The 21,610-nt window shown below is 37.7% G+C and overlaps 1 protein-coding gene across 6 annotated transcripts in view; it reads right to left on the reverse strand.

Annotated features, from left to right (window-relative positions):
- Carpa (Carbonic anhydrase-related protein A) overlaps window positions 1-21,610 on the reverse strand; it is a 415,480-nt gene that overhangs the window by 58,811 nt on the left and 335,059 nt on the right. For all 6 annotated transcript variants that reach the window (XM_076778852.1, XM_076778851.1, XM_076778848.1 and 3 more), the window contains one exon: window positions 14,620-14,811. In XM_076778852.1, the coding sequence (XP_076634967.1) occupies window positions 14,620-14,811 (192 nt within the window). The remainder of the gene's footprint in view (window positions 1-14,619; window positions 14,812-21,610) is intronic.

Here is a 21,610-nt window from a genome sequence, read left to right on the forward strand (position 1 = left end):
CTCGCCCCGGCTGCTAATTCTACTCGCCGCGACCGAGATTAATAGATACATTTATTTCCATTCATTCCGTTCGAGTTATTCAGTTGCAACCTTTCGGCCACGAACGGTAATGCGACACGTTTGACATATCGACGCATCTCGTATCAATGGAAACGCGAAACAGAGGGAATACTTTCTGATAAAAGTGTTAATAAATGACACTTTCATTCGAGACATTAGTCCAGTCATCCTCAAAATGCTACAGTTCTCTAAATTATCCATATTTTTCTTTCTAAATACTGTACACCAACCAGCTCTGAGAAAATGTTTCCTTCGTTGCGTTCTGATCTCCACGATCGACGCTACGCTGTAAAAAACTCGCCTATTTAATAAAAGATAACAAAAAGTAACAAAAAAAGCATTTTCCTACAGTTTGAGGGTCTCCCTTCGCGTTCCCAAAAGTCTACTCCAACGCAACATTTAACTCTCCACGCTGGTTGCACGAGAATCGCCTCCTAGCACAGTTCAACGCTCACCTCGCGTGAGATTGCTATATTTGGCCACGCGTGGGCCATGTTTAACGCAAACCTGATGCGCCTCCTTCGTGGCAATTCCACAACTGTCGGAGAAAACACGACGGTTCGAACGTCATCGCCGAGACATCGGTTAACCAGCGCGGTATGATCAATAATTAATGGGGCAATAATGCGAGGTGCGAGGCGAGCCCAATTTAGTCGTGCGGCCCATAAATTTGTGAACTACTCCGACAGGCCTGTGTGGACATCCGGTTCAGGTGCCGGGGACAAGGATGGGCCATTCGAGGAGCACTAGAGCCACTCCATCAGCTCCTTCTCGAGTAGGCTTTCGGCATCAAAGCGGCTCGTCGCTCAAACATGCCGGTAATGGTTCAGACTCGCTCGAGTACCGTAGCTCTGGGAATCCCCCTTGTCCTCCGCGCGTAGGGCTTTCAAACGAACCCTTCGTCGTCTCTCCTGCCGCCTCTTCCACCGCCTGGCCACCCTCTATCCCGTCCCTTGGCTTTCCGAGGACCGGGCTGGATAAGGACACCGCGCCGGATTTCGTTGTTTTCGCCCTTGGCTTCCCTTACGCGACCGCGGAATTAACCCTAGTATTCGATTACGGTCACTCCACGTACCTAAATATTTCCCCAAAAAATTTTTTACTCCACGATGTATTCATTCAATCATATTTATTTTCAACAGATAACGTGAAAGCTAATTAACTGTACGACGATCTGTGATAGGTGATCCAGCACGTGGTCGATTACTTGTGTTTTATCCATAGAACTGAGATTTACGATTATATTTTGTCTTGTTACTCCTGACAATTTTTCTGTCATCGCGTATTTTGTGGACAGGTGTTTTCAGGACGAATATTCGACACGTGGCCCTCTATTTTAGCGCGTTTTTATACTTAAACGACCATCCCTTAACACTTTGACGTAATTCCAAATAATTTTTCAAACGTGTACCATTTAATTCTGTTCAACTTCGTATGTACAAGCTCACGAAAAAGAAGAGATTTGCAAAAATGGATCGGCTTTTAATATATTTTAAGATTTGAAAAACACCAAACATTGCGTTGAACGTTCACATGGTTCGATGATACAATTACTACTAAATCTCACAATTTAACAAAAAAAATAGTTTCGTTTAAACGATAAATAAAATCGTTCTAAATTAAAACAGATTAATTATAATTAAATTATTTTAATTTAGAATGATTTTATTTATTGTTTTTGAAATATTAAAAACTCAAGGATAATCCAGAAACGATAGATAAAATCATTCTAAATCGAAATAGAATGATTTCATCTATTGTTTCTGAATTATTCTCGAGTTTTTGATATCGTATTCAATCCTTGGTATGTTCTTTCACAACATTATCTCGTGTCTCTACGTTGCTCATCATCGCTGAGAAATTAGCCAAGAGCATCGGAGGTTCCTGTTGCGCTCCATTCTTGTGCCTGGAACTGAGTTTACGGGGGCCATAATAAATTGACTCGAACGAAGATGGCCTTGCAACAACGGCCCCCGTAGGATTACTACGTAGTAAACGTTGTTTGAAAGGAAGAGTTGTAACGAGAGGGAAGTTGGCATTCATTCTTCTGCCGTGTAACGGTCTTAAGTACTTAGCGAAACTCGTTTCAGCAGAGAAGTTGCGCAGTTCGCGGATCCGCAAGCGTTCAGATATTTAATTCCAGCGTGGAAAGACCGAGTGGATTCGAAACCGTGAACATTTTTGTATTTAGATCGTTTCGACTTTGATGTATCTTACAGTTTTGTATCCACCTTTGGACCGACGAATTAATGGCGAGGAAGAATATTGGTTGCCCCCGTTGCTCCTCGTAGTTGCACCTACAACGAATTTACAACAGTTGCCTCGAACATAAATTTACTTGTACGAAGAAACTTCTGAATATACGTAAACTAAACTTGCAAAAGTTTGATGATTTGTGGCGAAAAAAGGGAACGTTTCGAGGCCCGTGAAAAATATAAAGAAGATTGTCGGGGGAACGTCTGAATTCGGGAAGAAAAGAGTTAACTTTCGGCTTAAATGTTAGAAGAAGAATTGAAAAATATTAGAGCTGGCTCGTTCGTGAGCTTGCTTTGACTTCGATCCTTTTCCATTTTAATTTTATACCACAACTTTTAGCAACTTCGATTTTATATTTCCATTATATCGACGGGCGAGCGAAAATGTCGAGCGGGTTACTTTTATTCGCTTTTTTTTCTCGAATTTGAACGGCATTCGATTTGCGTGCAGATATGCACGTCGACCTGGGTCAAATAAAAATGGAAATTACAGGACAGTTTACGTCCGGAATAAATGCAATCCTTTCCCGGATTAAAATTTTATTTGCAATTAAACCACGACGGAGCTTCTGTATTCGTCATCGACGACGCATTTTTTCCCGCGAGAAGAGAGCTATTACGTTCCACAATTTAATCTAGCGAAACGTAAATGAATTTTTTCGCACTGGCTCTTAACTTAATAGCTTCAAAATAATAACTTAACGGTATTAAGAAGCTCGTGACTAATTCGTAGTATCGATTGCTCGAAAGCACGGGCGCTCCATTATCACAATTACCAGCCGGCGTGCGTGCAACTAAATAAATAATTAGAATAAAAGAGACTTCGTGATTACAGAAATTTTTCTACCCTTGTTCCCGTTATGAAATAAATGCGCCCAAATCTCTTTCTGTGCACGCACACAGAGCTATTAGACACAATCATTTACGGAGACTATTAAAATATAAAGGTGGGCATTTAATTAGGACTCTTGGACTCGTTATTGTCTCGTATTATAAATTGTGTGAGATAGAGTACGTATTAATAATAATACGTAACATAGTATGTGTAGATTTTGTGCCTGGATATCTGAATAACATCTTGGAATTTATAATACCGATATTACATGTGAATATGAGGATTCCAGGAAACAGTTAACGTCTACAATAATTAATAGGAATTTCTCAAAATTCTTTGGGTGCATAGTGTCAAAGTAAATGTCAAAATAAACATAGAAGACAGCACAAATAATAATAGTTGTTAGGTTCGTTGGATAGGGGATGAAATACCCTTTAAAATGAGCGTTCAAACCAGTCGATAGCATAATTAGTTCCGGAGATATGACGATTTTAGTCTCAAGTCGATGCAGTGGTTCGAAGCTTTGTTTACGTTTCATTGACGCGAGGTGAATGACCTCGCGCGTAGATAGTAGACAGTGCGTAGTAAATTCTTGGAAATACTACGACTTCCTGGTCACGTGACTGTCTCGACTCACGCGCGAGAGAGAGGTCTAGCGCGACGCGTCAGACGGAGACAGAGATAGTCGAATTAAAAAAATTACCTTTTACATAAATTACGATATCTCGAAAACGGAAAGTCCGATCGACAAAAACCAAAAACCATTTTAAAGGGGAAGGTTTACCGCTTCTAATGGTGGCACAATTATTAATAAAACCCTAGTAGTTTCGGAACTGCACGCGTCTAAAGTTTTAATATATTTAATACGGTGAAAACGCTAAGAGAGTGAATAGTGAAATTTAAAAAATTATGCCTTTATTTAAACGGCGATAACTCCAAATCAAAGAGTCAGGTCGACATAAAACGAAAATCATTTTAAAGGGGGAACCTCGCCGCTTCCAACAGTGGTTCAATTATAGAGAAAACACGAATGGCGTGTAAAATTTATGTACTTTCAATACGCGTTGTTAGACTGTTTATCGCCTGCAAGTAAATTATTCTGACAATTTTATTCGTTTATAAAATGTTTTTAACGCTACTGGGCATTGATTATTTGAACAGGTGTACATTAATTCCGTTACAAGCACGCAGCTATTCTGAATTTGTATTAAAGCGAGGAACACTTTTTACCAGATGGAAAAGAAAACTTTATATTCCTCTTAACTGAGTAAATGGTTGTCGTTCTTGAGAACTTTCAATGGGATTGCCGGTCATTTGGCACATCGCGTTCTTTTCGTTATAGCGTAAAGTGATTCTTCAAACTGTGAAGTCTGACAGAAAAATTACGTCGGCAACCTTAATGCACTCCGTGGAAAAGTTTCTGTGATCAAACACGATTAAATTTTGCAATTGTAGCGCGGAAACATTTTCCGTTTTAAAGTAAATATGCAACTTTTCAACTGTTCTTAATCTAACTCTGAAACACGATTATTATTCTTCCGTTCAATACTGTTCAAACAAAAACTGTCGAATAATAATGTTTTAAACTTCCGTAAGAAATTCAATATTTGACAATATTTGTTATACAGGGCGTGTCTAGGAAATTAAGAAAGGATTGTTAACGCATAAACTGTCAAGAAAATTTGATTTCTCCTTAGGCTTGAATCAATCTCCGTATTATTATGCAACTCGCGCGTTACATTGTCGTGGGCGTCTCCAATGGATTCGAAATAACGATCCTTCAAGTAGGATTTCAACTTGGGGAACAGAAAGTATTGGCAGATACCAAAGCAGGTGAACAAGGAGGGTGGTTAAAAATAATAATGATTTGCATTGGGAGGTAGTCTCTAACGATAATCATATTATGAGACGCATTTCGAAGCAACAAGAACCAATTACAAGAATTCTTTATAAATTCTGAAAGTATTAATCAGGTTCAATATCATATCGGGGAGGATTTGTAAAAAGAGGCTGAAACTTTTAGACAATTTTAATTAATTTCACGGATAAAATTAGTTGAATAAAAAATAGTAAACGGTGAAATTGTTATACGAATTCTAAAAGTATTAATCAAATTCAATATTATATCGGGGAGGATTTGTAAAAAGAGGCTGAAACTTTTAGACAATTTTAATTAATTTCACGGATAAAATTGGTTGGATGAAAAATAGTAGGTGAAATTGTTACACGAAGTAACCATGAGATAATTGTGACGGTGCCAGGATTTTGCGACACTGTGTGTATTCCTATTAATGGTTAGCCATTCAGGGTTGGCTCGCGCTATTAGGATCGTCAACGATTCAATATTTATTGACTTGTTCCACCGTGGTACATTAACACTGCTATGTACTGATCAACGTTGGTGAACTAATGACGTAATATTTATTCATATCAACGGCTACACACCAGTCACTCGTGATTGATTTCTGCCGCTGGAATTATTACCGAATTGCACTACTCAAAAGATCCAACGATTCATGCTGTTATAAATATTAATAATTCAGAAACAGATATTTGACTTTTCGAGTGGTACTCTGTATTCGCCCTAAAAATGTGATTTATAATTTAACCACCACAATTTGCGACCACCGACCGCTTAACGTCAATTGCAATTTGTATATTTTATAAGTTAGAAGCTTCTTTATAATTTGATTTATTAATATATAGTATTATCTTTCCCCCAAACAATTTTCCTAATTTCAAATTGTAAATATTCTTTTACCACGAATGCACTATACATTATTTCTTAGCTCGTTTTAAAGCAAATTCCCAAAAATTGTAAGTCTACAACTTCAATGGATTGAAATCGATAAAAGCGATATAATTTTAAATTAGTAACATTAAAATTATCGAAAAACTCACTGATCACATGTTTCTAGTACTATCTTTGGAAAAAATTGCCTCCAAAAAGACCTTAAAAATCGTCGATTTTAATTTTCTAAATGTTCTCTCGCTCAAAGATCAACAAATCAATATAACTTTAAATTAGTCCCATTAAAAATAACCTAAAATTCACCGATCACAAATTTCCAGTGGCTCCTGTTAAAAGGTTTGTCTCCACAAAAATGAAGAAATCGCCAAGTTAAATGTTCTCTCGCTCCATTATCGGTAGTTATTCGATCGGTCGACAAAAATTGCGCAACCTCTGGCCCCGCTGTGCGATGGAAAACGAGTCGAAGAATTAATAAAGTCCAGGGATTCCCTCTGCGAACGCATCCTGAGTGATGTAGAGACCGCCGACGTCGCGGACAACGAGCATTCGAAATTTATCATTCGGTGGATCGTCGTGTTCGCGAGTTCATTCGTCAGCGGGGGTTTCGCGTAGGCGAGTCGTCGGCTGATACATCGTGGAAACGACGGGGTAGAAAGAGGAAGGGTGCCTCGGGGCGAAAGAAGAACAAGGGTGAAAATTGATGCGGCTGCGGGGGCCGCAAGCACGGCCACTGATTGCGGTACGTCGCGCTCGCACCTGCTCGCGTGCGGATTTCGCCGCGAACACGTACGCGCACGGCTGAATTATGTGCTCGATTAACCTCGAATCGATTTCGATCGCGTCGATGCAACCCCCGCGACCACCGAAAAATAATGATTCCCGGGGCTTCGAGCCAGCCGTGCGTCGCGTCGTCTTCTTTTCGCGCGCGAAAACATCGAAAGATAGTCGATGGTCGATATCTCGCGATGGCGAACGAGACCAGACGATCTGAAGAAACTCGAACTTAACACGGTGACTTATAAAAGTAATAATTTAAATAAAAAGGAGCTACTAATCGTAACATAAATGATAAAATTAAAATTAATGTTGGACAAAATGTATAATGACAAAAATTAGAACCATTTGAGATGAAAAATTCTTTGAATAACAATTTTATAGCATCATTAACACGTTCACATATTCTGCAAAAGTAAAATGTTGATTTCAGACCATTGTAAGCTACATAACCTATTTGTTTCAGTAGTTATTTTTGTAACCTTGTTAAAATTCACATATTCTATTCAAACTTAATTCCCTCGACGTCTTAACTTGAGAATTCATTTTTCTAGTATCATAATGGTAAAAAAAATGGTGACGTGGCAGTCAAAGTGTTAATTGATTGTAATAAATCCTGATTTATTTGGACCTTTTCGATCTTGTATATATCCTAAAATTGTTCGTTCATTCAACCGAATATTTAACGCATACAATCAGCTACATCCCATTAATTTACAATATAATCAATATCGTAAAATAATTTACAATACATTTATTTTAAATCAGAATATTACTATACACCCAATCTTTGCTTTGACAATCAGTATTGTTTCGGATTCGACGTTATTGAGATAATAACAGACGCGACGCGCGAGACGGTTAGACCAGTAAACAGCCGTCTCGACGGTTACCGGTGTTTACAAATTTTTTGCTCTCGGTTTCGAATCGAACCGAGCTGAAACGCTTCGATACTGAGCTCAGTTGTCGTATCGCCGCTGACCGGATCACTCGAAATAAACTGTGATTTCTATTCCGCTAGTGATATCGGTCCCATACTTGTGTACCTCATCTTTCCTCTTCGTACGCCACTGGTCTACGGCCCTGACTCAGAAACCATCATCCATCTGCGTGCAGAGAGATATCGACTCGGAAAGAGTTCCATCGAATCTTGCACAGGTATCGAGAACGAAAACAATTTCACGTACGACTATTATTGAAGCATTCATATTGAAAGTTATTTCAACGCCCGTAGATTGCCATTTTCATGCCACTATGAAAGAAACGTAATCGTCGACGTTCGCTGGAGATTCTTATTTTCGATTGTGATACTTAAAAGGTGCATCAAGCAACGCATATGGCTTCGTATCGACGATATCGGTCTGCTGACACGAATATATCGACGATAACCAGCTATCCAAGGGATTACATTCTTCGATACGCGGCTTCGAACGCAACAGAACGGTTTCCAATTCTCGGTTTCGAAATAGTTCATTAAACGACGAACACGCATCGGGGAATTTTGAACGGATCATTTTGTCGCGCGATACTATCTGTTTCCCATTTTTTTTTCTTTTTTGCACCGCAATTCGTCGCCGGAATTCGATATTAATTTCGTCGAAACGAACCCCAGCGTTTTTCTCGCGCGTCGACGAACTTACCATCAAGCGTAATTTTGAGTGGATGAATACACTCTGGATCAGTGTTTTACAAACTTTCGTTTTTCCCTCGAACGCCTCTGAATCAGGATTAAAACATTAATTTCGTTTTATATTTAAAAATTTGCAATATCCATAGATCCTTTTTTCATTTCGTTTAAATGGTCCCGTATTTATCAATTTAACTTTTTTTTTTGTACGCTGTTTTTCGAAGCGATGCACATAAATAAACGCGAAAAGAGTATCGAATCCCGTGGTTTTTATTGGGATTTATTTAATTCTATCGAACGGGGAATTAATCTTTTCGCGTGAAACAGTGACGACAAATTCGCGTTTGTTCCCAGATAAAACTTATTGTAGTAGAGAGATTCTGTTACTTTTAATAAAATTGAAGAGGATCGAAACCAACGAATATGATATATAAATTGGATAAACGTTTATTCGATAGGATTGGTTGTTCTACTTTACTGAAATTAATTTCAAAATTAGTTTCAAAAGCCTGGAAGCTAGCAACAGAACTATCTAGGGAAAGTGTAATGTATAAAACAGTGATCATGAAGTTTCGAGACTCGAAGGAACGACTGCCACGTTAAAAATGTACATTTTTTTCCCGCCTCTTTCGATAAGCGTTTTTTATATTTCCGGAAAGCACTATTCCAGTTGTTCGAACGCTTTTAAGTAGAGCGTTATCGGTAATATATTCTAGGTAAACTGTATAATTAACAGGCGTGCAATTCTTAACCGATAACGCGTTTCAATTTATGTACCCGAGATCTTTCCAGGTTCGAACAGTTCACGCGAGTGTGTGGAATATTCCGTCGAGGCACTTTATGTTAATTAACGTTTGAAACAACGTTTAGTATTCGAGTACACGGAGGAAAATACGGTACCCCGGCGATTCAAAATAGATATTCGTAGCTACACGGTGAACTTTGCAACTAATGAAATGTTCTTCGCGGATCTGGCGAGCAGCATGGTTCTTTCATTTAGGAAGCAAGGTTCGAGAAAGCTTTTAACTTATTTAATCCTGTCTCGCGAAGAGATAACTGTTTCCATAAAATTAGATGCCCTCTCTGCGAAACCATTTTCGCGTCAGGCTGCATGATAAATCGGATCGAGGATGCGATAAATAACTTTTTACGGTTCGATCGTGCTCCTCTTTTACAATTCGCGTGATTTAAAAATAATTGAACCGAAATTCGATCGACTTCTTTGTTTTATAAGAAATATTTTTAAGTAAACTATTCAGCGAAAGAGTGCTTTTCGTTATTACTGCTAATTCTGTCGCCCTGCGTACGTATTGGACTTCCACATTATCGAGAATCAATAATTACGGTCGCTTGTCAGGGTCATTAATTATGTTTTTATTTCCCCCGGGCATGGGAGAGCAAGATACTCCATCGTTTTACAAGATGCATAAAAAGGAAAACGTAAAAATAAAAGCTGGTAAACAGATGGTATTATAACCAGAGAAAATTAAATTGCCTTAAATCTTGACTCGAAAGAAATTTTAATAATTAATAAATATTAGCAATATTCGTGCGCTTTCGTACAGCTTCGAATTACTACTTCCAGATACTCTGCATTGAAATTTTCACGAAATTGGAAAGTAATAAATTTGAAAACAATTGGATACAAACGTCACGTGTCTGGAACAAGCGAATAACAAATGTCGCGATGGGACGATTGAAAATTCTTATTGGAAACCTCTACAGATTCGAGACTATTCGAGGAACACCTGATTTCTTTCCATCAGATACGAAATTCGATGTCGCAGCACGTGATAGACATTCCGAGAGTTTTCTCCGGTCTTCTTCGAGAATTTAAATTCATTTTCAATGAAATAAATCATTTATAATCCAATTCTATCGCACACCAGTCGTATAGAATCAATAGGAATTGCTGAAACTTTTTTGGGTATGCAGCGTCAAAGTAAATTGCAAAATAAACATAGAAGACAGCATAAATAATAATAGTTGTTAGGTTCGTTGGATAGGGGATGAAATGCCCTTTAAAATGAGCGTTCGTACGAGTGGATAGCGTAATTAGTTCCGGAGATATGACGGTTTTAGTTTCGTGTCGATGCCGTGGCTAGTTTCGGAGATAGAAGGCTTCGAAGCTTTGTTTACATTTCGATGCGCTCGCGCGAGTTCATTCATCTCGCGCGCGTAGATAGCAGACAGTGCGTAGTAAATTCTTGGAAATACTACGACTTCCTGGTCACGTGACTGTCTCGACTCACGCGCGACAAGGAGGTCCAACGCGACGCGTCAGACGGAGACAGAGATAGTCGAATCGAAAAAATTACCTTTTACATAAATTACGATATCTCGAAAACGGAAAGTCCGATCGTCAAAAACCAAAAACCATTTTAAAGGGGAAGGTTTACCGCTTCTAATGGTGGCTCAATTATTAATAAAACCCTAGTAGTTTCGGAACTGCACGCGTCTAAAGTTTTAGTATTTTTAATACGCGTCGTTACGCTGTTCTACGACGGTCAGCGAGTGAACAGTGGAATTTTAAGAATTACGCTTTTCTTTACACGACGATATCTCGAAAACGAAAAGTCGGATCGACAAAAACCAAAAGCCATTTTAAAGGGGAAGGTTTACCGCTTCTAGTGGTGGCTCAATTATTAATAAAACCCTAGTAGTTTCGGAACTGCACGCGTCTAAAGTTTTAGTATTTTTAATACGCGTCGTTACGCTGTTCTACGACGGTCAGCGAGTGAACAGTGGAATTTTAAGAATTACGCTTTTCTTTACACGACGATATCTCGAAAACGAAAAGTCGGATCGACAAAAACCAAAAGCCATTTTAAAGGGGAAGGTTTACCGCTTCTAATGGTGGCTCAATTATTAATAAAACCCTAGTAGTTTCGGAACTGCACGCGTCTAAAGTTTTAGTATTTTTAATACGCGTCGTTACGCTGTTCTACGACGGTCAGCGAGTGATCAGTGGAATTTTAAGAATTACGCTTTTCTTTACACGACGATATCTCGAAAACGAAAAGTCGGATCGACAAAAACCAAAAACCACTTTAAAGGGGAAGGTTTACCGCTTCTAATGGTGGCTCAATTATTAATAAAACCCTAGTAGTTTTGGAACTACACGCGTCTAAAGTTTTAGTATTTTTAATACGCGTCGTTACGCTGTTCTACGACGGTCAGCGAGTGATCAGTGGAATTTTAAGAATTAAGCTTTTCTTTACACGACGATATCTCGAAAACGGAAAGTCGGATCGACAAAAACCAAAAACCATTTTAAAGGGGAAGGTTTACCGCTTCTAATGGTGGCTCAATTATTAATAAAACCCTAGTAGTTTCGGAATTACACGCGTCTAAAGTTTTAGTATTGTTCCTAGTGGAAATTGAAAAATAACCCTTCCACTTAAATTGCGATATTTCCAAAACGGTAAGTCGGATCGACATAAACCAAAAAACTATTTCGAAAAGGAAGCTTTATAGCTTCGAATGGTGGTTCAACTTTGGATAAAACGTGAGTAGTTTCGGAATTACACGCACCTAACTTTTTAGTATTCTTAATGAGACTATAGTAAGACGGAGAGTGGTATTTTAGAAATTGCTCCCTCATTTAAATTACGAAAACCATTTCAAACTGGAAGATTCACCGCTTTTAATAGTGGCTCGATTATGAAGAAAACTTTTATACTGTTCTATGCCAATGAAAGCTGAAGTTTCTCTCCTCTCATGTTTAATTTTTTACAACAAAAATATAAATTATGGTAGGCAAGACACACGTACATATGTTTCTCAGAAAACTCAATTCTGAAAAATTCATTGTACGCTTGCTATAAGAAACATCGTGAAGTTAAATGGCACTAAAATAACATTGCACGTTAGAAATTCTAAACGAAATTTGAAGAACGTTCGTTTGGTAGGTCGGTGGGTAGGTTCAGTGTTAGGTATTTGCATTCGCGGAGCACCGCGTGTAATTATTCTATTATTCCTAACGAAACGCACGATGCCCAAAAGAAATTCCAGGGCGACCTTGCCGCACTTGACTCTAATTAAAATCGAAATCGTCGACGATAACTGGAGCTGCACGACATTCTTTTCGCGGGCCGTCGTCGCCCACGAGAATTGGGTCGTATGTAGAGAGGGGTTTGCACACCGGTAGGATGAGCAGGCGGCGGTTAATTGGGTCATCGTCGCGTCACGTTTAACGAATGTTTAATTTGTCTCATCGCGAGGCTGGCTCAAGATTAATTTCGATTCGGTCGCGCCAAGTCTAATCGTGTCTTCGGTCCCGCCAAGCAAACGTAACGTTAGAGTATCGATCCCGTTGCACGAGTACGAATTTATCATAACGCGACGACACGCTAAATTCATCGGTTCACGCGTTAAACGCGAGACCTTGGACTTTCCAATCAATTTGTCGTACGTAGCGAACCCAATTATCAGTAATGTCTACGTACCAGAGGAAATTAGGAACTCTGTGCTTCGTAGGTAAGACTGACGTACAAATATTGGGTTTCGATATTCATTGTCGATCTTGTGCATAATAGGAACAGGCACTCTGGCTGCAGTTATGACAGCAGCTACTCTTGGGAGTTTTCCTGCGTGCCAGATTGACATCCCCTACCTGTCACGTCGCTGCACGTCCCCTTGGCCTATTACATCCCCCTGGCAAAAGGTGTTCCATCAAACGAATCGACGTCGCCATAGGCAAAGATGCGCGTACACGTGCTCATATGTCAACGGGAATTTGGTGAGTTTTTAAAAAGAACGATTCGATGTTACGAAACGACACTTGGAAATTCTATGCGTTATACATGTAAGCAATATCGTAAAAAGTGCTCTAAAATTACTCGACACTCTGAAATTACTCATCGATGTATCCATATCGTCTCGATTATTTTGCAATACCTTTGGAAATTATTTTTTAATGTATATACATTGATGTGAGAAATTTAAAATAAGCGATGAGACCAATCGAGAAAATTATATCCATATTTGAGATCACGTTAGCAGTCTATGTTTCCTTAAAAAGAGTTCAATTATATTCTAAACAAATGAACTACAGAAAACTGATTCGTTACTGTTTCATGACTATAGAATCAAGCATTCGAATGTTGTTTTCTGTCGATATTTCATCAGTTTTGTTTTATCTAGTGTGTTGGAAGTGTGATAAAATTAATTTTAAATTTTAGCTTTTCACGAAAGTAATGTGAAAATACGTGAAATTGCACGTAGACAATTTAAGTTGATTTTCATATTTTAAGTTGGATCATATATTCCAATTGACAGTAGATTCTAGATTATTATTTGTACCGGTATGAAAAAATATCTTTCCACGAGTTCGATTAACTTTTTCGCGTGGAATCGCTTCTTTTTCGATCGGTATCATTCGTTACGGGACAACTTATATAACATTAATGCAACGCGTTATTTTTAACGAGAAACGGTTCGAGTTTACTGTTATTCTCGAAGTAATTTCGTTCGATAACTTTAGATATCGAAGTTATTTCGAACCTCGTTCAGATGCGACGTGTAGGAAATAAGACGAACTGGAAAACTATAGCGGAACTAAAAGGACCCAGTTTCTAGCGAACGCTAGAGACGACTCTTTGCGTTTAAAAATCGAAACAACGGTGGATTAAATCTACTTTTAGAGCGGAAAATTTTTTTGTAGCCAGTCAGAAGCGGCAGAAAACGATGAAACGAAGTGGAAGCTCGCGTTAATTTATAATTAAGGGATAGAATTATCAATAGCAATACTGGTTTCATGAAATTCATTTTTAAAGCATTTTAAAGGCTGAATTACTGATTCTCTTTAGTTCCTCGGTACCTATTTCCTATTCTTCGTTCCAGTTTCGTTGTGGCTATTTTCTAAATCCCCAGTTCTCAATCCTTTTTCTCTTATTATTCATTAATTTTTCCCCCAATTATTCATTATTCGTGTTCTATATAGCAATTCGAGTACCCCTTTTTACGCGAGTTTCCAATTTAATACGTTTTGGGAAAAGAGATTTTCTATTTTCTGCATCTACGAATTTCTATATTTAGAAACATATTTATATTTATAGAATATATATATAGATATATATATAGAAAATAGAAAATCTCTTATCCTGCCCTAAAACGTGTTAAATTGAAAACTCGTGTAAAAAAGGTATTCGAATTAGGAGTACATATAAAACACGAATAGTTTCTTTTACGAAGATTTTGAAATTCTCTGTTTTTCCATACACGCGTCTCTTTGAACACGATTTCGTGAACTGACATCGTAGAAAAGAGCTTGAATTTGTAAGTGAGACATTGTATTATTGCAAGGGTTACTCACCTCGGCGGGGAAAGCGTAGTTGTTGATTTGATGCTCCGAGCCGTGATCGTTTTCCAGCCCGTAGTGAATGTAGATCTCCTCGAATTGGTAGTGATAGGCCAACGGACCACCCGTTATATTGACTCGAACCTTTGCTTCCCGATCCGCTCTGAATACCAGGAACTGACCGGTGTTGTGTAAATGCCCAGAAACCTGGAAACGAAATTGATCGAATTCTTTCCAGTGCGCGCAACAGATACGTTGCGGTGTGACCGGTTATGAAAATATATTTAAAATAGACCGTCGGAAGATATAGCACGGAATTTGCTTTCACGATACGTACAGGGTGTCGTAGGAAAGTATAGCAAACAAATTTGAACAAAATGAACGACGAAAGAAATTAAATTCAATTAACGCGTCGACGATTATTCGAATATCTGAATAATGTTTACGCAGGGTGTTCGGCCACCCCTGGGAAAGATTCTAGAGGCAAAAATAGGATGAAAATCAAGAATATCAATTTGTTGATTGTGGCTTCGTCAAAAAGTTATTAACGTTTAAAGTTCCGCTAGTAATGAATTTTTTTCTCAAAAGTGGATAGGATTTCGGGGGTACATCTATTGACCAAAAATGATTGTAATTGACCCCTGCAACTAAAAATAATTTTTTCAGAATGATTTGAAATTTTTTAATTTCGCCGAAAATTTCAGCACCACTTTTATGGGGGTTTTTACACTTTACGGTGTTAAGAAACAGCTTTTCGAATAATCTTGAAATTTCTAATCATTCTTCACAACAAATACGCGTTGTTCGCATTTTGAAATATTAAAATCCTGCAATCCGTTTAGGAGTTATGATTGTTTAAACGTATCGATGAAATTTCAGGGGAATGAATCAACGCCTGGTCAGACATAGTATTTTCGTTAAAGAATTTTTTCCTTGAATGTGCGTAGGATTTCGGGAGTATGTGTAACGACCAAAAATGATTGTAATCGACCCCTGCAACCGAAAATAATTTTTTCAGAATGATTTGAGATATTTTAATTTCGTCGAAAAATTTCACACCTTCTCGAATTTTTTTCTAGAAAATGAGTAGGATTTCGGGGGTATGTCTATTCACCAAAAATGATCGTAATTGACCCCCGCAACTGAAAATAATTTTTCCAGAACGATTTGAAAAATTTGTTTCTCGTCGAAAAATTTAGGCACCTACCCCCTGTCGATTTTTCTTAAAAATTCGATTTTCATTTTTAGTAATTTTGTTTGGCGCTATACGTAAGTACCCATGAGCTCTACTTCAGAAAAAAGTTTCATTGAAATATACTCACTATTGTAGGAGTTATGGCTGTTTGAAAATTGGGCCATTTTTATGGGGTTTTCCCCATTTTGCGAGGTCAAGGATCAACTTTTCGATTATTTTTAGAATTTCTACATATACTCCATCAAAATACGCGTAGTTTGCTTTTTTAAACATTAAAATCGTCCAATCCGTTCAGGAGTTATGACATTTTAAAGATTCGCTTGAAATTTCAGGGATGCATTTCTAGCCTCACATTAGATTTTCGGTAAAGAATTTTTTTCTCGAAACTGAGTAGGATTTCGGGGGCATGTCTGCTGACCAAAAATGCTTGTAATTGACCCCTGTAACTAAAAATAATTTTTTTAGTATGATTTGAAATTTTTTAATTTCGTGTAAAAATTTCAATAGCTACTCTAATTTTTTTCTCGAAAGTGAGTAGGATTTCGGGGGTATGTCTATTCACCAAAAATGATCGTAATTGACCCCCGCAACTGAAAATAATTTTTCCAGAACGATTTGAAAAATTTGTTTCTCGTCGAAAAATTTAGGCACCTACCCCCTGTCGATTTTTCTTAAAAATTCGATTTTCATTTTTGGTAATTTTGTTTGGCGCTATACGTAAGTACCCATGAGCTCTACTTCAGAAAAAAGTTTCATTGAAATATACTCACTATTGTAGGAGTTATGGCTGTTTGAAAATTGGGCCATTTTTATGGGGTTTTTCTCATTTTGCGGGGACAAGGATCAACTTTTCGAATATTTTTGCTATTTGTATATATTCTCCATCAAAATACGCATAGTTTGCTTTTTTAAACATTAAAATCGTCCAATCCGTTCAGGAGTTATGATATTTTAAAGATTCGCATGAAAATTCGGGCAGACATTTCTGGCCAGAAATTATATTTTCGGTAAGGAATTTTTTTCTCGAAAGTGCGTAGGATTTCGGAGGTATGTGTATTCACCGAAAATAATTGTAATTGACCCCCACAACCGAAAATAATTTTTCCAGAATGATTTGAAATTTTTTAATTTAATTTTTTACTAACTTTTTAACGAAGCTCAGTCGAGAAATTGATATTCTTGATTTTCGTCTTATTTTGGCCTCTAGAATCTCCTATTAATATTTTTCCCAGTGGTGGCCGAATACCCTGTATGGCAATAGTCGAATATTTGAATATTCGAGCCAGTACCTATGTTGTATTAAATTAGTCGAACAATCCAGACCGTACGCGTTGGTCGTAATTAATAATAGTGCTTACTGTGGGCAAGCAGATTAATCTCGATATCGTATTAAGTCAAAATAGATATCAGCAACAGTCAATCGCGAATCAAGATAGACATTGACGAACATTGGCAATTACAATGCACTCGCTACTAAATTTGATTATCTGGTAATATCTGTGACAATACCAAGTTGCATAAGAAAAATACGTTTCTGGATTACTTTTCGCCTGCAAGGTGTGTTCGAAAGTTTCACAAATAATTTCCAAATAGAGTGGCGTGTTCTTTACGGGAATTAAAATGCACGTTAATCGCGTGAAATCGCGAGGGAAACATATTCGGAAATTTGGGGGTAGTTTCGTGGATATCGGTTTTCTCGTTTGATAATATTATTATCGTGTGTTTTGAAAAATACAGTTAATGCAACAGAACAGAAAGCCGATAATTTAATTAATTCGACTAGTATTCGAATAGCCAGGCGTCTGAGGATATTTATTATTCGAATACAGAAATATTTGATAATTTTAGAATCTCCAACCCTAATTTATATTCGTAACCAAACGTATTACGTATTTCGGAGTTTGCGACGGTAAAAGATAGCATAAATGGTGATAAACGAAGCAGAGGCAAATATAAATTTCCAACGAACACTTTCCCTTGGTAAATAATATGAAGCTTCGCGCTTTCTTTTGCCTCACAGCTATCGCAATTACGATCCTACGTTTATTTGCCCTTTCATTCGGCTCGAAAGCCGCGGAAATAAAACCGGCACGCTGGGAGCAGGGCAAAACGATACAGAGAAAAGGAAAACACGATGCACGGGATATAATTAAAATAGCATAACTCTATTAAGTCCCGCACGAAACGCAATTATCACGTATTACGCGTTCCGAGCAAATCATTTTCATTTAAATCACCTTTATCCCCCTCTCTCCCGTAAAATTTCAATCTACGTTCATTAAATTAAAATTTCACGTATAAAATTCCGTCATAGTCGCGTACTTTAACGAAAATTAATATGTGATCAAACTATCCTGAACGAACTCCAGTCGAGTCTAAACAAAGAATATTTCACAAGCTTTGGAAAAGTTTCACAACGATAGATATTTCTTTAAACAAGTACAAGTAAGATTACCTTTGTTAACAATATTATCCATTCTCCGAATTGTCAACGATATTATTCCTCGTTATTATTATTCAACTTTAGCATACCGAAACGCGTAAAAAATTAACGTATCAAATTAACAAGTACAGTTTTACGTAGATTATATTATTTTAATACTACTTTTACCATAAAAGGAAAATGGGGAGCGTAAAATTTCGACGACAAATGGCAGACGCTTATTGTTGTTCCGATTTGTATCTGGAAAATAAACTCGCTAAACGCAGCAACGTGTTTTCGACTCTAAAATTTGGACTTTTATCGTCGCGGGTAACTTCTACTCGAGTCGTAAACTCGGAATTAGTATTAGTCGTTTCCTGGGAGCAAACGATCGGGTCCTAAACTGAACAAGGCTGACTTTTGTTGTGATTTCAGTGCTCGTTACCGGTCGAGCAGCATGAAAATTTTAAGAATACGTGCCGGGAATCGAAAGGGTAGCCCACAATAATGGAATATATCCACCGCAGGGAGAATGAAAGCCAACGTTCGAAACCCGCGAATATGAAAATAGAATGCCAGGTTAAGTGAGACGAATCGATCTAAGTGCGACAGAAATTTTATGTATCGTTTGCTCATCGATTATCGCCATGAAATATTTCTTTTCGAACGAATACTCTTCGTACCTCCTTTTTTCATTATAACCATACAACCACTGACACTCTCGATAATGGAATATTTAAATATAGTAACAGTTAATTCATTTTCAAAGTGTTCGATAGAAACTGAAACTTAAATCCGTTTTCTTTACTACTTGGCAAGCGGTAAATTAAGGAAACTTGTTATTTGGAATGTTCAAAGAATATTTAATGTTTTTGCGTTCGAAATAAAAACGTTTGCAGTTGTTTGCTTTATGAATTTACCGTTGCACCGCGACACGTGCATCGTAAACATCAACTACCACTTACTTGGATCATATCGTAGGATTAAGAGAACCACGGTTTCATCGGGATTAAACGGTCATTCCACTTTGGAAGTTCAGGGGAAAGCTTAGCGAGTAAGTAAAACGAAGAAGTGAAACAACGATGTTCTAAAATTTGTCCCGCGATTCCATCGAAGAATATCTGGATATTCCGCCAATAAAGTAGAGCGAAATCGCGTATTTATTTAACGAATTGAACGTCGGACGTGTACAAAGACTCGCGTGCCTGGTTGAAATTACAATTTCCTTCGAATGTCTGGAACTGGAGTATGTATTTGTGTTTCGGTAAGATAACACGTCTGGTTATATCGTTCACATAGTTAAACACCGGTTTGATGAGAGTCAAGTAACTAAATTGGACTGGCCATCGCGTTTTACTTGATACGAACTTAATGGGAATATTGCACAAAAACAAAATACCTTACTGTCCTTGTGGTGTGATTTGCAATTTTAAATAAAAATCGATGATAGCCAGCAACTATAAAATCATTAACGAACGAGGGAAAGAAATTTTACACTGGATTGAAAATTAAAAGCCTCGATCGAAAACTTTTAGCTCGTGCACAATATTCTGTGGATCTTGCAACAGTTGATTTTTACAAAAATTTTTCAACTAACAAAGATTAAAATGAGATTAAAATGTTGATTGACAGATGGGAGGAAAAGTCATTGAAAAGGACTTTGTATTTAATGTTGGATTAAGGAAAAGAAACTTAACACATTAAAAATATTCGATGATCCAATGGTGAATTTGTTATTTTAGAATATTTCAAATTAAAGTATTTATTTGTAATTTTAGAGGTATTAGGGTTCTTCTATCGTAAACAACCGTGGCAATCAATGTGTTAATGATTTAAACACGAATTTATTTTACAATATTCCGAATTAAACTAGCGTTATTTGCAATTTTACAAATATTAAGTATTAAGGTTTTTCTATTGTAAGCAATATTGTAACGCGTAAGTTCAAAGTGCCATTTTCCAAAATAATTTTAGTTTCTTATATAATGTCTCTGACATACCCAATAACAATATACAAAGTAAATGCCTCGCAAGTTTACATATAAAATAACAATTCAACCCATAGAGAGTTAATAGATTTAAATACAATGTAACCCAGATCTAACCTCTATATTAATTCTGTGAATATACCCAGCGCCATATTGCAAGCGCCATTTTAGTTTCGAGAAACCTAATGACTAAATCGTTTAATATTGCCCCATAGAAATGAATTTCGATCAAGGAAATAAGTGCGAAAAATCCGCGAAAATTGAAAGTGCCCGCCGGTGAGAAATTAGCGCCATAAAACGCTGGCTGTGGCGATCTTTTTGGGATTTGTTGAACGTCGAAAAGAAATTATGGTTCTCAAGACGATGCTCTCGATACCGCGTTAATTCGTTTCGCGTGGCGCGATGGAACGGAGGAGAACGTGTTTCGGGAACCACGAGCAAGAAAGGGCGTGAACTCGTCCCCGGCGGATAATTGATTAGGCATTTAATTGGACGGAATAGCAAGGGCAGACACTGCGCGGCGTGTCGCGCGAGTCGTCGCGTACTGCAAGACGAGGCCGGGGAAGTCCATTTTCTTGCACGTCGCTGGGAACCTGAATTATGGCGTCATCAGTTAGAAATAATGAGGTAACCTCGGGGAGAAACCAGCCGCGGACGACGCGTCGGCAAAAGTCACCGGGAGATAACTTATTATTTTGCAATAGATTTCCGTCCCCGTGAGCCACGCTCCGGGTCCTCTTTATCCGCTCTTACCAGCCTCGGCTTCCATTAAAAAGATGTCCTCGTTCGCGAGTAGAAAAAGAACACCGTTCTCACGGAATCTTTTACCCAAGAAAAACTACAACCAGCAATTTGAAATTTTAATACACCGTTTCCGGGCGAAATTGGTATGCTTATTAATCTGGGGGATGATCGACGACTCTTTTTACTTTTTATTTATCGAATTTTATTGGTTCTTAACGGCACGAGAGCTGTACGGTCCAGAATTGGACACCGATCGATCGATTTCATTGGAAATATAAAATCATTCGATATGGCCTTCAGACTTCGTTACAGTTTCTGTCGATTACCATTCTTGGAGTAGTACTGCTTCGATGAATTCCTTGGCGCTCTTTACGATTAGGATATCTATTTATATACATCTATCTTAGAATATATAATGCATATGTATGTCTTATTATCTTATATTCTTTATTGTTTTTATTCTTTTATTTCCTAGTCTCGAGCTACGCTCCTTCAAAGTGGAAAAAAATGTTAAAAAGATCGTGCATTAAATTTTAAGGGGATCCTTGCAAGAAGGCTTTAATCTTCGACTTTGTGGTGGTTTTAATGGTTTTACTGCTTTGATGAATTCCTTGGCGCTCTTTACGATTAGGATATCTATTTATATACATCTATCTT

This window comes from Colletes latitarsis, chromosome 11 (assembly GCF_051014445.1).
Source record: "Colletes latitarsis isolate SP2378_abdomen chromosome 11, iyColLati1, whole genome shotgun sequence".
NCBI classification, from domain to species: domain Eukaryota; kingdom Metazoa; phylum Arthropoda; class Insecta; order Hymenoptera; family Colletidae; genus Colletes; species Colletes latitarsis.